Raw genomic sequence first — 16780 nt, forward strand, 5'->3', positions numbered from 1 at the left:
CCAGCCTCTCTGACAGCCTCTCTGCCAGGCTCTCTGACAGCCTCTCTGTCAGCCTCTCTGTCAGCCTCTCTGACAGCCTCTCTGTCAGCCTCTCTGTCAGCCTCTGTCAGCCTCTCTGACAGCCTCTCTGTCAGCCTCTCTGCCAGTCTCTCTGACAGCCTCTCTGTCAGCCTCTCTGCCAGTCTCCCTGCATTCTCTGGTTGATTATTTATACTCATGTGTCTTCAGGCCAGAGAGCAGGACTGAGGCACAGCAGTTACTCTGCTGCCCACTCTCTCCACAGACACACACACACGCACACACTCACACACACACACACATACACACACACCCCTCCGCCTGTCCAGCAAAGCCCTGTCCCTGATCCCACTCTACTAACCACTGACAGCATATGGCACTATCACACGCACACACACACACATACGCACACACATACGCACACACATACGCACACACATACGCACACACATACGCACACACATACGCACACACACACACACACACACACACACACACACACACACACACACACACACACACACACACACACACACACACACACACACACACACACACACACACACACACACACACACACACACACACAGTCTTGCCCAGCTAACCTTGCGAGGACATACAATTCAGTCCCATTCAACATCCTATTTTCCTTAACCCCTAACCCTAACCCTAACCCCAAAACCTAACGTTAACCCTAACCCTGACCCTATATCCTAACCCTAAAACTAACCCAAACCTAAACCGAATTCTAACCTTAACCCTAAACCCACTAGAAATAGCATTTGACCTCGTGGGGACGAACAAAATGTCCCCAGTTGGTTTCACAATGTCAGGTCTGCCAACCCCCTGCTGTGCTTTCGTGCCAGCACTGCCAATACCCTGATCCAATAGCCTGATCCAATACCCTGATCCAATACCCTGATCCCTACAGCTCCACTCTCTCTCCTTTTCTCTCTACCTTTCCTCCTGTCACACTCTCATCTCACTGCCTCTCTTTTACCCACCATCTCTCTCACTAACTCTCTCTTTCTCTCCCTCTCTCCCTCCCTCTCTGTCTCCCCTTCCTTTCTCCCTCCCTCCCTCTCTGCCCCCCCCTCTCTCTCCCTCCCTCTCTGTCTCCAACCTCTCTCTCCCTCTCTCACTCCCTCCCTCTCTGTCCCCCTCTCTCTCTCCCTCCCTCTCTGTCTCCCCCCTCTCTCTCTCTCCCTCTCTCACTCCCTCCCTCTCTGTCCCCCTCTCTCTCCCTCTCTCTCTCCCTCCCTCTCTGTCCCCCTCTCTCTCTCCCTCCCTCTCCCTCTCTCTCTCTCTCCCTCTCTCTCTCCCTCCCTCTATGTCTCCCCTTCCTTTCTCCCTCCCTCCCTCTCTGTCCCCACCTCTCTCTCCCCCTCTCTCTCCCTCTCTCACTCCCTCCCTCTCTGTCCCCCTCTCTCTCTCCCTCCCTCTCTGTCTCCCCCTCTCTCTCCCTCTCTCTCTCTCCCTCTCTCACTCCCTCCCTCTCTGTCCCCCTCTCTCTCTGTCTCCCCCCTCTCTCTCCCTCCCTCTCTCACTCCCTCCCTCTCTGTCCCCCTCTCTCTCTCTCCCTCCCTCCCTCTCTGTCTCCCCCTATCTCTCTCTCTCTCCCTCTCTGTTTTCCCCTCTCTCTCTCTCCCTCCCTCTCTGTCTCCCCCTCTCTCTCTCCCTCCCTCCCTCTCTGTCTTCCCTCTCTCTCTCTCCCTACCTCCCTCTCTGTCTCCCCCTCTCTCTCTCCCTCCCTCTCTGTCTCCCCCTCTCTCTCTCCCTCCCTCTCTGTCTCCCCCTCTCTCTTTCTCTCACTCCCCCCTCTTTCTCCCTCCCCCTCTCTCTCTCCCCTCCCTCTCTGTTTCCCCCTCCGTCCCTCCCTCTCTTTCTCCCTCCCCTTCTCTCTCTCCCTCCCTCCCTCTCTGTCTCCCCCCTCTCTCTTTCTCTCACTTCCCCTCTCTCTCTCTGCAGCAAGTTGTGATTATTGGGCCGGGGGCAGCAGGGTACTTCTCAGGGTATTGATCAGTAGATTCTACAGAGAGGAAAGAAACACACAGCTCAGCAAGGTGTGTGTGTGTGTGTTAATGTGTGTGTCCAACTAAATGAAGAGTTATCAAATCTAAAAAGGATGAGCAAGTGGCTCTGTTGTTTCACTGGCTTTTCTGGCACGGTGCCTGGCATTCTAAATGCCAGGAGAGGGTTGGTGTGTGTGTGTGTGTGCGTACGCACACATGTGTGTGTGCATGTGTTTGTGTGTGCCTAAATCTGTCTTGCTGTGGGCGAGTCTACTGCGGCATGATGAAGCAGGTGGCCACATTTCAGAGAGAGCGTTCACTCTCTCGCTCTCTCAGACACACACGCGCACGGGGTACCTGCAGCCACGTCCCTGACCAGCAGAGGGTGCTGTTTGGAGAGGGAGAACCCATGACCGCTGGAGTCCAACACCGGGTCTCTGACGATCTGAACCGTTAGCCTCACCGGGAAGTTCTGACTGGTCACGCTGCCAGACCGGTTGGACCTCCCATCCCCAAGGATCCGCTCTCTGAGAGGTCAAACAGGGGTTAAATAGGGGTTAGAGGTCAGGGGTTATTGGGAGTGGCAGAGCTGCTGGTGTGATACTATGTGAGTAAAGTATTTGTGTAAAACATAGAATTAGATTCACTACAGAGGGCTAAAGGCATCCGCTTCCATCTCTGTCAGCTGTTTCTGACGTGTTTACTAGCATGACTAACAGGTGGCCCGTCCACACACCTCATTCTATTGTGGGACTGCAAACCTCTTGACATCAAATCTCTGTAGGTTTCTCTGTCTGTGAGTTCCTCTATCTGTGAATGTGTGTTCCTCTATCTGTGAATGCATATGCCTCTCATGTGTTGATTACTGTACCTGCTGAGTGATTCGCGGGTGCGTCTGATCAACGTCCCCACCACCTGCTGCACCCGGGTGGCCCTACGGCTACGAGACAGAGACCGACTCCTACTCCTCTCTTTCTCCTCCATTTAACTACATAGACAGAAAGAAAGAAAGACAGAAAGAAAGAAAGAAAGACAGACAGACAGACAGACAGACAGACAGACAGACAGACAGACAGACAGACAGACAGACAGACAGACAGACAGACAGACAGACAGACAGACAGACAGACAGACAGACAGACAGACAGACAGACAGACAGACAGACAGACAGACAGACAGACAGACAGACAGACAGACAGACAGACAGACAGACAGACAGACAGACAGACAGACAGACAGACAGACAGACAGACAGACAGAATAAAATGGAAAACTTAGTCAGTTGCACACAACTGAAATATGTGTTTCACATTTCATCCAACACCTCTAAATCAGAGAGCTGCCTTAGTTTACATTATCAGCACCCAGTTGTTGTTAACCGCCTTGCTCAATGGCAGATTTCTCCACCTTGCCGGTTCTGGGATTCGAACCAGCAACCTTTCAGTTACTGGCTCAAAACTCTTGCACTCGCCCAATGGTCAGATGAAGCTACAGGACTGTTTTGCTATCACAGAATGTCCCGGGATTCTTCCGATGGCATTGAGGAGTACACCACATCAGTCACTGGCTTCATCAATAAGTGCATTGAGGATGTCGTCCCCACAGTGACTGTACGCACGTACCCCAACCAGAAGCCATGGATTACAAGCTACATTCACACTGAGCTAAAGGGTAGAGCTGCCGCTTTCAAGGTGCGGAACTCTAACCCGGAAGCTTATAAGAAATCCTGCTATGCCCTGCAACGAACCACCAAACAGGCAAAGCGTCAATACAGGGCTAAGATTGAAACATACTACGACGCTCATCTTATGTGGCAGGGCTTGCAAACTATTACAGACTACAAAGTGAAGCACAGCTGCGAGCTGCCCAGTGACACGAGCCTACCAGACGAGCTAAATCACTTCTATGCTCGCTTCAAGGCAAACAAAACTGAGGCATACATGAGAGCATCAGCTGTTCCAGACGACTGTGTGATCACGCTCTCCGTAACCGACGTGAGTAAGACCTTTAAACAGGTCAACATACACAAGGCTGCGGAGCCAAACAGATTACCAGGACGTGTGTTCCGGGCATGTGCTGACCAACTGGCAGGTGTCTTCAGTGACATTTTCAACATGTCCCTGATTGAGTCTGTAATACCAACATGTTTCAAGCAGACCACCATAGTCGCTGTGCCCAAGAACACAAAGGCAATCTGCCTAAATGACTACAGATCCGTAGCACTCACGTTCATAGCCATGAAGTGCTTTGAAAGGATGGTAATGGCTCACATCAACACCATTATCCCAGAAACCCTAGACCCACTCCAATTTGCATACCACCCAAACAGATCCACAGTTGATGCAATCTCTATTGCACTCCACACTGCCCTTTCCCAACTGGACAAAAGGAACACTTATGTGAGAATGCTATTCATTGACTACAGCTCAGTGTTCAACACCATAGTGCCCACAAATCTCATCACTAAGCTAAGGACCCTGGGATTAAACACCTCCCTCTGCAACTGGATCCTGGACTTCCTGACGGGCCGCCCCCAGGTGGTCAGGGTAGGTAGCAACACATCTGCCTTGCTGATCCTCAACACTGCATCCCCACAGGGGTGCGTGCTCAGTCCCCTCCTGTACTCCCTGTTCACCCATGACTACATGGCCAGGCACGACTCCAACACCATCATTAAGTTTGCAGACGACACAACAGTGGTAGGCCTGATCACCGATAATGACGAGACAGCCTATAGGGAGGAGGTCAGAGACCTGGCCGGGTGGTGCCAGAATAACAACCTCTCCCTAAACTAAACCAAGACTAAGGAGATGATAGTGGACCACAGGAAAAGGAGGACCGAGCACGCCCCCATTCTCATTGACAGGGCTGTAGTGGAGCAGGTTGAGAGCTTCAAGTTCCTCGGTGTCCACATCACCAACAAACTAGAATGGTCCAAACACACCAAGACAGTCGTGAAGAGGTCACAACAAAGCCTATTCCCCCTCAGGAAACTAAAACGATTTGGCATGGGTCCTCAGATCCTCAGAAGGTTCTATAGCTGCAACAGCGATTGCATCACTGCCTGGTACGGCAATTGCTCGGCCTCCGACCGCAAGGCACTACAGAGGGTAGTGCGTACGGCCCATTACATCACTGGGGCTAAACTGCCTGCCATCCAGGACCTCTACTCCAGGCGGTGTCAGATGAAGGCCCTAAAAATTGTCAAAGATCCCAGCCACCCCAGTCATAGACTGTTCTCTCTACTACCGCATGGCAAGCGATATAGGACAAATAGGCTTCTCAACAGATTTTACCCCCTAGCCATAAGACTCCTGAACATGTAATGAAATGGCTACCTGGACTATTTGCATTGTGTGTGTCCCCCCGAACCCCTATTTTAACCTGCTGCTACTCTCTGTTTATCATGCATGCATAGTCACTTTAACTACACAATACATACTACCTCAATTGGCCTGGCCACCCAGAGCTCCCGCACATTGGCTATCCGGGCTATCTGCATTGTGTCCCACCACCCGCCAACCCCTCTTTACGCTACTGCTACTCTCTGTTCATCATATATGCATAGTCACTTTAACCATATCTACATGTACATACTACCTCAATCAGCCTGACTAACCGGTTTCTGTATGTAGCCTCGCTACTTTTATAGCCTCGCTACTTTTATAGCATCGCTACTGTTATTGCATCGCTACTGTTATTTTTCACTGTCTTTTTACTGTTGTTTTTATTTCTTTACTTACCTATTGTTCACCTAATACCTTTTTTGCACTATTGGTTAGAGCCTGTATTCGGCGCACATGACAAATCAACTTTGATTTGATTTGATTTGACTAGGCTACCTGCCACCACAGAAGCAGAAAGGGAAGACGGACAAAAAGGCATTGTTGATAATGGGAACCAGAGAAGGACGGAAGACAGAGCTTAGTGTTGTGTTTGACTACAATTATCTTAGTAGCAGATCTGTATCTTGTGTTGTTTGGGAGGAGGGAGTCAGAAGGGTATTCAACTCTACAGTCACAGGGCCAAACACGTATCTTGTGTTGTTTGGGAGGAGGGAGTCAGAAGGGTATTCAACTCTACAGTCACAAGGCCAAACACGTATCTTGTGTTGTTTGGGAGGAGGGAGTCAGAAGGGTATTCAACTCTACAGTCACAAGGCCAAACACGTATCTTGTGTTGTTTGGGAGGAGGGAGTCAGAAGGGTATTCAACTCTACAGTCACAAGGCCAAACACGTATCTTGTGTTGTTTGGGAGGAGGGAGTCAGAAGGGTATTCAACTCTACAGTCACAAGGCCAAACACGTATCTTGTGTTGTTTGGGAGGAGGGAGTCAGAAGGGTATTCAACTCTACAGTCACAAGGCCAAACACGTATCTTGTGTTGTTTGGGAGGAGGGAGTCAGAAGGGTATTCAACTCTACAGTCACAAGGCCAAACACGTATCTTGTGTTGTTTGGGAGGAGGGAGTCAGAAGGGTATTCAACTCTACAGTCACAAGGCCAAACACGTCACACTCAACAAGATGTGACACATAGGACAACCACAATTTTAGGACACGCTTTTAGGACATTTAATAAGGAACAAACACGCACATACACATTACGCACACACACACACACACACACGCACACGCACACGCACAGGCACAGGCACAGACACAGACACAGACACAGACACAGACACAGACACAGACACAGACACACAGACACAGACACAGACACAGACACAGACACAGACACAGACACACACACACAGACACAGACACAGACACAGACACACACACACACACACACACACACACACACACACACACACACACACACACACACACACACACACACACACACACACACACACACACACACACACACACACACAGACACTACTTGTCTCTGTGTTTATCGCGACTGACAACTTTGCAGCAGTGCACTTTCTGTTCAGCCTTCCCTTTATGCAGATATGCGGGTGGCTGGGAACGAGGGATGAAGGGATGTTAAGAAACAGGGGGAGGGAGAGTGGAGGGGGTTCGTTATGTTTTAATCAAATCCCCGAGAAGTGTGCTCAGCATTCGCTCAGTCTGACCACAACTCATGGCCAACACCACCTCGCAACACTGTTTCCTCCTCAACAGCCAATCAATAGCCTTCCTCGTCTCGGCCACATTCATCCTCTGATAATTCACTGACATGCTTTATCTGAGGTTTCTGACAGTCTGGGTTCCGTCTGGGTTCAGTACGTTGCTAAAATTGGACATAGACAGACAAGGTCTGGGTAAACTGAATTTAAATTGCAAATCAGTCCATTGTTAATTTGTTGACATCCATGCTTTATTGACTGTCTCTAATGTTAGCACTCAATAAAGAAAAGATCTAGGTTGACCATCCGCACTGTAATTCATGGATGGGATCATACTGTGAATGAACATCCCCTGCAACCCTGCTGCTAGCAGGCTGCACAGCAGGAGAGACAGAGAAAATTTTAATTGAATTGAATAGAGAGAGAAAATTGAATTGAGTAGAGAGAAAGCGAGACAGAGAGACAGAGAGAGAGACAGAGAGAGAGACAGAGAGAGAGAGACAGAGAGAGAGACAGAGAGAGAGAGAGACAGAGAGAGAGAGAGAGAGAGAGAGAGGGTGAGAACCAATTACTCTATATAGCAGTGAAGTATGGGGTCCAATCTCTAATAATGAATTTACCAAATGGGACAAACATCCAATCGAAATACTGCATGCAGAGTTTTGCAAGACTGTATTGCACGTGCAAAGAAAAACTCCAAATAACGCATGTAGAGCAGAATTGGGCCAATACCCCCTCCTCATTCGAATAGAAAAAAGAGCCATCAAATTTTACAACCATCTAAAAACAAGTGACCCCAAAACATTCCATCACACAGCTCTACAGTGTCAAGAGATGAAACAAGAGGAGAGTCCCCTCAACCAGCTGGTTCTGAGGCTCAGTTCACTAATGCAAACCAACCCCATAGAGCCTCAGGACAACACTCAGAAAATCTGGCCCAACCAAATCATCACAAAACAAAAATAACAATATATCACCTATTGGAAAGACACCACAAAAAATCAAAGTCAATTTCAATGCTATTTGGCTATAAACAGACAGTATATGGTGGCAGACTATCTGACCACTGTGACTGATATAAAACTGAGGAAAACATTGACTAGGTACAGACTCAGTGAGCACAGTCTGGCTATAGAGACCGGTCGTCACAGACAAACCTGGCTGCCCAGAGAGGACAGGCTGTGCTCACTCTGCTCCAGGGGAGAGGTAGAGACAGAGCTGCATTTCCTATTACACTGTGACAAATACTCAGACCTAAGAGAATATTTCTTTCCCAAAATTATAATTCAATACAAAGAATTTGAAACTATGAATGTTTTGGCAGCCAAATGTGTGTCCTCCTGCCAAAACCTGAGGGACAGCCAGTGAAAAGTGCAAAGTAATGTCGATAATATTTCCCATCTTGTTTTGTTTTGTCTTTCATACCAGGTCATGTGTCTTCTCAGTCATGTTGACACTGGTCTACTACCATTGCTTTAATGTATTGTTGTTCTGATTAATATTGTTGTTGTAGTTGTTGTTAATGGTAATCCCATGTACACTACTACTATTAATATTGTTGTTGTAGTTGTTGTTAATGGTAATCCCATGTACACTACTACTATTAATATTGTTGTTGAAGTTGTTGTTAATGGTAATCCCATGTACACTACTACTATTAATATTGTTGTTGTAGTTGTTGTTAATGGTAATCCCATGTACACTACTACTATTAATATTGTTGTTGTAGTTGTTGTTAATGGTAATCCCATGTACACTACTACTATTAATATTGTTGTTGTAGTTGTTGTTAATGGTAATCCCATGTACACTACTACTATTAATATTGTTGTTGTAGTTGTTGTTAATGGTAATCCCATGTACACTACTACTATTAATATTGCTGTTGAAGTTGTTGTTAATGGTAATCCCATGTACACTACTACTATTAATATTGCTGTTGAAGTTGTTGTTAATGGTAATCCCATGTACACTACTACTATTATTATTGTTGTTGTAGTTGTTGTTAATGGTAATCCCATGTACACTACTACTATTAATATTGTTGTTGTAGTTGTTGTTAATGGTAATCCCATGTACACTACTACTATTAATATTGTTGTTGTAGTTGTTGTTAATGGTAATCCCATGTACACTACTACTATTAATATTGCTGTTGTAGTTGTTGTTAATGGTAATCCCATGTACACTACTACTATTAATATTGTTGTTGTAGTTGTTGTTAATGGTAATCCCATGTACACTACTACTATTAATATTGCTGTTGTAGTTGTTGTTAATGGTAATCCCATGTACACTACTACTATTATTATTGCTGTTGTAGTTGTTGTTAATGGTAATCCCATGTACACTACTACTATTAATATTGTTGTTGTAGTTGTTGTTAATGGTAATCCCATGTACACTACTACTATTAATATTGCTGTTGAAGTTGTTGTTAATGGTAATCCCATGTACACTACTACTATTAATATTGTTGTTGTAGTTGTTGTTAATGGTAATCCCATGTACACTACTACTATTAATATTGCTGTTGTAGTTGTTGTTAATGGTAATCCCATGTACACTACTACTATTAATATTGTTGTTGTAGTTGTTGTTAATGGTAATCCCATGTACACTACTACTATTAATATTGCTGTTGTAGTTGTTGTTAATGGTAATCCCATGTACACTACTACTATTAATATTGTTGTTGAAGTTGTTGTTAATGGTAATCCCATGTACACTACTACTATTAATATTGTTGTTGAAGTTGTTGTTAATGGTAATCCCATGTACACTACTACTATTAATATTGTTGTTGAAGTTGTTGTTAATGGTAATCCCATGTACACTACTACTATTATTATTGTTGTTGTAGTTGTTGTTAATGGTAATCCCATGTACACTACTACTATTAATATTGTTGTTGAAGTTGTTGTTAATGGTAATCGCATGTACACTACTACTATTAATATTGTTGTTGTAGTTGTTGTTAATGGTAATCCCATGTACACTACTACTATTAATATTGCTGTTGAAGTTGTTGTTAATGGTAATCCCATGTACACTACTACTATTAATATTGTTGTTGTAGTTGTTGTTAATGGTAATCCCATGTACACTACTACTATTAATATTGCTGTTGTAGTTGTTGTTAATGGTAATCCCATGTACACTACTACTATTAATATTGTTGTTGTAGTTGTTGTTAATGGTAATCCCATGTACACTACTACTATTAATATTGTTGTTGAAGTTGTTGTTAATGGTAATCCCATGTACACTACTACTATTAATATTGTTGTTGTAGTTGTTGTTAATGGTAATCCCATGTACACTACTACTATTAATATTGTTGTTGAAGTTGTTGTTAATGGTAATCCCATGTACACTACTACTATTATTATTGCTGTTGGTCCCCACCATTTATTTATATATAAATATAGATATATTTTAAATATAAATATATTTATTTTATTTTTCGATATGTATACTTTGACAATGTAAGTAATATTGAACTTGCCATGTCAATAAAGTAAATTAAATTGAATTGAATTGAGAGAGAGAGAGAAAAAGAGAGAGAGAGACAGAGAGAGAGAGACAGAGAGAGAGAGAGAGCGACAGAGACAGAGAGAGAGAGAGAGAGAGACAGAGAGAGTCAGAGAGAGAGCAAGACAGAGAGAGAGAGAGCGACAGAGACAGAGAGAGAGAGAGAGAGACAGAGAGAGAGAGAGAGAGAGTGAGAGAGACAGAGAGAGACAGAGAGAGAGACAGAGAGAGAGACAGAGAGAGAGAGAGAGAGAGAGAGAGAGACAGAGAGAGAGACAGAGAGAGAGACAGAGAGAGAGAGAGAGAGAGAGAGAGAGAGAGAGTGAGAGAGACAGAGAGAGAGAGAGAGAGTGAGAGAGACAGAGAGAGAGACAGAGAGAGAGAGAGAGAGAGTGAGAGAGACAGAGAGAGAGTGAGAGAGACAGAGAGAGACAGAGAGAGAGACAGAGAGAGAGAGAGAGAGAGAGTGAGAGAGACAGAGAGAGACAGAGAGAGAGACAGAGAGAGAGACAGAGAGACAGAGAGAGAGCAAGACAGAGAGACAGAGAGAGGAAAGAATTAACAAAAAAAACAGAGCAAACTAGAATGCTATTTGGCCCTACACAGAGAGTACACAGCGGCAGAATACCTGACCACTGTGACTGACCCAAAATTAAGGGAAGCTTTGACTATGTACAGACTCAGTGAGCATAGCCTTGCTATTGAGAAAGGCCGCCGTAGGCAGACATGGCTCTCAAGAGAAGACAGGCTATGTGCTCACTGCCCACAAAATGAGGTGGAAACTGAGCTGCACTTCCTAACCTCCTGCCCAATGTATGACCATATTAGAGAGACATATTTCCCTCAGATTACACAGATCCACAAAGAATTCGAAACAAATCCAATTTTGAAAAACTCCCATATCTACTGGGTGAAATTCCACAGTGTGCCATCACAGCAGCAAGATTTGTGACCTGTTGCCACGAGAAAAGGGCAACCAGTGAAGAACAAACACCATTGTAAATACAACCCATATTTATGCTTATTTATTTGATCTTGTGTCCTTTAACCATTTGTACATTGTTAAAACACTGTATATATATATATATAATATGACATTTGTAATGTCTTTATTGTTTTGAAACTTCTGTATGTGTAATGTTTACTGTTATATTTTGTTGTTTTTCACTTTATATATTCACTTTGTATGTTGTCTACCTCACTTGCTTTGGCAATGTTAAGAGCTTTCAGTGTACTGAATGACTAAACGAGTCTGCTCACTCTATAGTTTCTGTCGCAAATATCTTTGTTTAACTGATTCTCCATCCCTCTATTGCTCAAGTAGAGGAACGCAAACAGTCTGCAGTGCATCATTCAAAACCTGAATCAGTGAACCACCTGATATCGCCAGCTAATCACTCTGATTGATAGAACTTTCGCCTGCAGTTGGCAGTTACTTCCTGTTTAGCCAGTTCCTTTGTCATTGTGTGGGATGGCATGACAATAGAAAGAGTTTGGCTGAAGCACAGGCACTCAGACTGACAGCCAGGCTACAGCACTCAGATGCTGCAGTTACTGAAGCAGAGCGAGCAGACTGGAGAGTCCTGAAACAGCCAGTCAGACCGTGATAACGTCTTCTCTCTGAACATGTATTCTCTCTCCCTTCTCTCTCTCTCTCTCTTGCTCTCTCTCTCTGTCTCTCTCTCTCTCTCTCTCTGTCTCTCTCTCTGTCTCTCTCTCTCTCTGTCTCTCTCTCTCTCTCTGTCTCTCTCTCTGTCTCTCTCTCTGTCTCTCTCTCTGTCTCTCTGTCTCTCTGTCTCTCTCTCTCTCTGTCTCTCTCTCTCTGTCTCTCTCTCTGTCTCTCTCTCTGTCTCTCTCTGTCTCTCTCTGTCTCTCTCTGTCTCTCTCTGTCTCTCTCTCTCTGTCTCTCTCTCTGTCTCTCTCTGTCTCTCTCTGTCTCTCTCTCTGTCTCTCTCTCTCTCTGTCTCTCTCTCTGTCTCTCTCTCTGTCTCTCTGTCTGTCTCTCTGTCTCTCTGTCTCTCTCTCTGTCTCTCTCTCTGTCTCTCTCTCTCTCTCTGTCTCTCTCTCTGTCTCTCTCTGTCTCTCTCTGTCTCTCTCTCTGTCTCTCTCTCTGTCTCTCTCTGTCTCTCTCTGTCTCTCTCTCTGTCTCTCTCTCTGTCTCTCTCTCTGTCTCTCCCTCTGTCTCTCCCTCTGTCTCTGTCTCTCTGTCTCTCTCTCTCTGTCTCTCTCTGTGTGTGTGTCTCTCTCTCTCTCTGTCTCTCTCTCTGTCTCTCTCTCTGTCTCTCTCTCTGTCTGTCTCTCTGTCTCTCTCTCTGTCTCTCTCTCTGTCTCTCTCTCTCTGTCTCTCTCTCTCTCTCTGTCTCTCTCTCTGTCTCTCTCTGTCTCTCTCTGTCTCTCTCTCTGTCTCTCTCTCTGTCTCTCTCTGTCTCTCTCTGTCTCTCTCTCTGTCTCTCTCTCTGTCTGTCTCTCTCTCTGTCTCTCCCTCTGTCTCTCCCTCTGTCTCTGTCTCTCTCTCTCTGTCTCTCTCTGTGTGTCTCTCTCTCTCTCTCTCTCTCTCTCTCTCTCTCTCTCTCTCTCTCTCTCTCTCTCTCTCTCTCTCTCTCTCTCTCTCTCTCAATTCAATTCAATTCAAGGGCTTTATTGGCATGGGAAACATGTGTTAATGGCTAGACCGCTAACAAATTGAAGTGAACCCTCTCAGGCGCCATGCCAGGCCGCTAACATCCTACACATTGGAATGAATGGTCGTAGGCGCTAAGGTAAGGCTAGCACAGTCTGCTAACTTTATCCCTATTGAAGTGAATCTTCTAAGGTGCTACGGCTAGCCTTCTAGCGTTGCCCTCATTGAAGCCAATGCTGTGGGTCTATAAGAGGATCATGTCCTCTTTCTGAGCCTGGACAGGGTGTTACTATGGCATCCCGTTGATCCGGATTGATGTGGATGAGGGGTCACTCGTCTCTGGGCCTGAAAGACCAGCTTCTCCTGAGACACACATATTACCAAAACCTGTTCAATCAATCTGAGATGGACACTGAGAGCTGTTCAGGTGTGTGTGTGTGTGTGTGTGTGTGTGTGTGTGTGTGTGTGTGTGTGTGTGTGTGTGTGTGTGTGTGTGTGTGTGTGTGTGTGTGTGTGTGTGTGTGTGTGTGTGTGTGTGTGTGTGTGTGTGTGTGTGTGTGTGTGTGTGTGTGTGATTCTGTGTGCAGAAGGACAAGTACCTACTTATGAGTGTGTGTGTGCATGTGCATGTGCAGATGTCTCTGTAATGTGTGTGTATCCATGGTGCAGTGCTGACTCAGGTGAAACCTGTCTCTATCTCTATCTCTGTCTCTTCATCTCTCTCTCTCTCTCTCTCTCACTCACACAAACACACACACAAACACACACATTTTCACTCTGCTCCCTGTGCCCTTGCCGAGTCAGGAAGTCATCTTTGGTGACAGTTTCTCTTGCTGCTGCAGACACCATCCATAAATACGTGATCACCTGGATCCCTTGGGAATGGGTTCACTGCTGCCCCAACTCTCTTAGCAGATTGCCTTTTGACCTATGCATTTTGGCTATACATAATCCATTGTCCGATTTTCGGGAAGGTAATACACAATTCACTTTTGTAACTCATTACTCACTCCTTAAACTCTCTCAAATATTCCATCAGTGATCTGCATATCAGAGTATACAGATGTAGGATCTTAATTTGAACCAGTTTGCTACAGCCAGAACATAATCCTGCAGCAACAGGAAATGTGAATTATTATGTGGATTATAATCAATGGACATTTTTTGTAGAGGTTGATACATTTTTTGTAGAGGTTGATACATTTTTTGTTTGGTCAAATCAAGTTTGACATTTTAAATTGGAAATTGTAAACTTTAGAAGCATTTTAAAACCTTGGATACATTACAAGTTTGCATTTACTGCTGTGCAGGAGAATTCTCAGCAACAAAAGAGTGATCCAGTTAAGATCCTACATCTGTATAGATTGTTATGATAATGTTAATATATTAATACTGTTTATATTATAGAAGTTAAGGAATGAGATAAGGAAGCCAGTTAAAAGTACTGAGACCAGACTCAAGTGTTTAGTGAATGTGCCATGACCAGATACTGTCTGTCTGTCTGTCTGTCTGTCTGTCTGTCTGTCTGTCTGTCTGTCTGTCTGTCTGTCTGTCTGTCTGTCTGTCTGTCTGTCTGTCTGTCTGTCTGTCTGTCTGTCTGTCTGTCTGTCTGTCTGTCTGTCTGTCTGTCTGTCTGTCTGTCTGTCTGTCAGCCTGTCCGTCCCGCCCGCCCGCCCGCCCGCCCGTCCGTCCGTCCGTCCGTCCGTCTGTCTGTCACTCACCGTGCTATTGCTTGTATCTTCTGGATTCCCAAACATGAAAATCCTCGGGCCATCTGTGACATCAGCTCCGGAGCCCCATCGGGATTGGCCGACAAGAGGTGGAAGAGGGCCCTTGTGATCATCAGGACCAATCAGAATTTGTAATCCCGGGAGTCGCCTGTGCAGAATGGAACAACAAATCAATCAGTTACACTGTCATTGCCTCATAATGCAAAACAACGATACATTCTGGGGTAACTAATACAATGCAAAAAGTGGATATATACCCAAAGTGCTATTGCTTATTTGAGCTGTTCTTGCCATAATGTGGACTTGGTCTTTCACCAAATAAGACTATCTTCTGTATACCACCCCTACCTTGTAACAACACAACTGATTGGCTCAAACGCATTAAGAAGGAAAGATATTCTGCAAATTAACTTTTAACAAGGCACACCTGTTAATTGAAATACATTCCCAGTGACTACCTCAATGTAGAAAATAGTACAAATAAAGAAAAACATTGGAATGAGTAGGTGTGTCCAAACTTTTGACTGCTACTGTACATGTCATAATGTTTACTGAGTCTTTCTCTTCCTGTTAGAACCAGTCTAAGCAGCAGTGTGGTTTTATGGTAGAGGCCACCACTGTTCTCCCCACCCCCAGGCCTCCTTGCCCCAATCAAAGCAGTGTAGCCTGAAAAGCATATGACGTTGTGTTGGAGAAGAGGCACTCTAGCTTGGTCTGGTTGTCTGAATTAAAATTTCATTTCAACCCAGTTCAAAGACCGTTCCAACTGGCCCCTTTTAAAAGCTGTAAGAGAAAAGACAATTCCACTGCGGTTGAAAGGAGCTGTGCCAAGGATCTCCGAAAAACGGCACCAGCCGTTATACAAACATCAACTGTGGATGAGGCTGAAGTGTAGGGCAACATTCTGTGACCCAAATACGCTCAGACCATGCTTTGTGCACTAATATAATGGCTCTGAGTCTGAATATGTTCACCTTATCGAAATCAGTGGAGGCTGCTGAGGGAGGACGGTTTATAATAATGGCTGGAACGGAGTAAAAGGAATGGCATTAAACACCTGGAAACCATGTTTGATGTATTTGATACCATTCCACTAATTCCGCTCCAGCCATTACCAGGAGCCCGTCCTCCCCAATTAAGATGCCACCAACCTCCTGTGAGCAAAATAAAGACACAATTAAACACTTGTTTAGTGCCTCTCTGTTCTATCAAGTGTCATTCCCATTTGAGTGGCTCCTGTTCCCTGAATGTCCCTGACATGCTGCTCTTTCACCAGGTCCGGTCCCCAGACACAGAGATCCCCAGTGCGCAGCTAGGAAATGACCCAGACTCACACAGGGCTCCCGAAGACGTGGATGTCGATTAAGGCAGCCCCCCACACCTTTCCGATTCAGAAGGTTTGGGTTAAATGCAGAAGACACATTTCAGTTGAATACATTCAGTTGGACAACTGACTAGGCTTCCCCCTTTCCCTTCCCCTTTCGTGAATAATGCATAGAGCTAATGCAGCTAGTTAGGCCTCCTATCTCCTCCAGACTCCTCTGACAACACATGCACCCACAGAGGAGTGATGGAAGGAGGAGAGGAAATAGAGAAAGAGGGGGGTGCAGAGGGGTGGACTGCGGAGAGTAACAATAGAGAAGGGGGAGCATGGGGTAGAGAAAGAGGGAAAGAGAATTGGCCAAGGGGGAGAAAGAGAAAAGGACAGGATATTGGAGGAGGTTGTAGTGAGGGGGAAAGAGCGAGAGAATTTTTAAAGAGGGTGAAGAGGGCAGCAGCACAGGGGG

The 16780-nt window shown here is 45.4% G+C and overlaps 1 protein-coding gene across 2 annotated transcripts in view; it reads right to left on the minus strand.

Moving 5' to 3' along the window:
- LOC124011519 overlaps positions 1-16780 on the minus strand; it is a 47419-nt gene that overhangs the window by 17994 nt on the left and 12645 nt on the right. For both annotated transcript variants that reach the window (XM_046324962.1, XM_046324961.1), the window contains exons 2-4: positions 14985-15141; positions 2902-3018; positions 2388-2557 (exon numbers count right to left, since the gene is read on the minus strand). In XM_046324962.1, the coding sequence (XP_046180918.1) occupies positions 2388-2557; positions 2902-3014 (283 nt within the window). In that variant the 5' untranslated portion in view covers positions 3015-3018; positions 14985-15141. The remainder of the gene's footprint in view (positions 1-2387; positions 2558-2901; positions 3019-14984; positions 15142-16780) is intronic.

Source organism: Oncorhynchus gorbuscha, linkage group LG23 (assembly GCF_021184085.1).
Source record: "Oncorhynchus gorbuscha isolate QuinsamMale2020 ecotype Even-year linkage group LG23, OgorEven_v1.0, whole genome shotgun sequence".
Classification (NCBI taxonomy): Eukaryota; Metazoa; Chordata; class Actinopteri; order Salmoniformes; family Salmonidae; genus Oncorhynchus; species Oncorhynchus gorbuscha.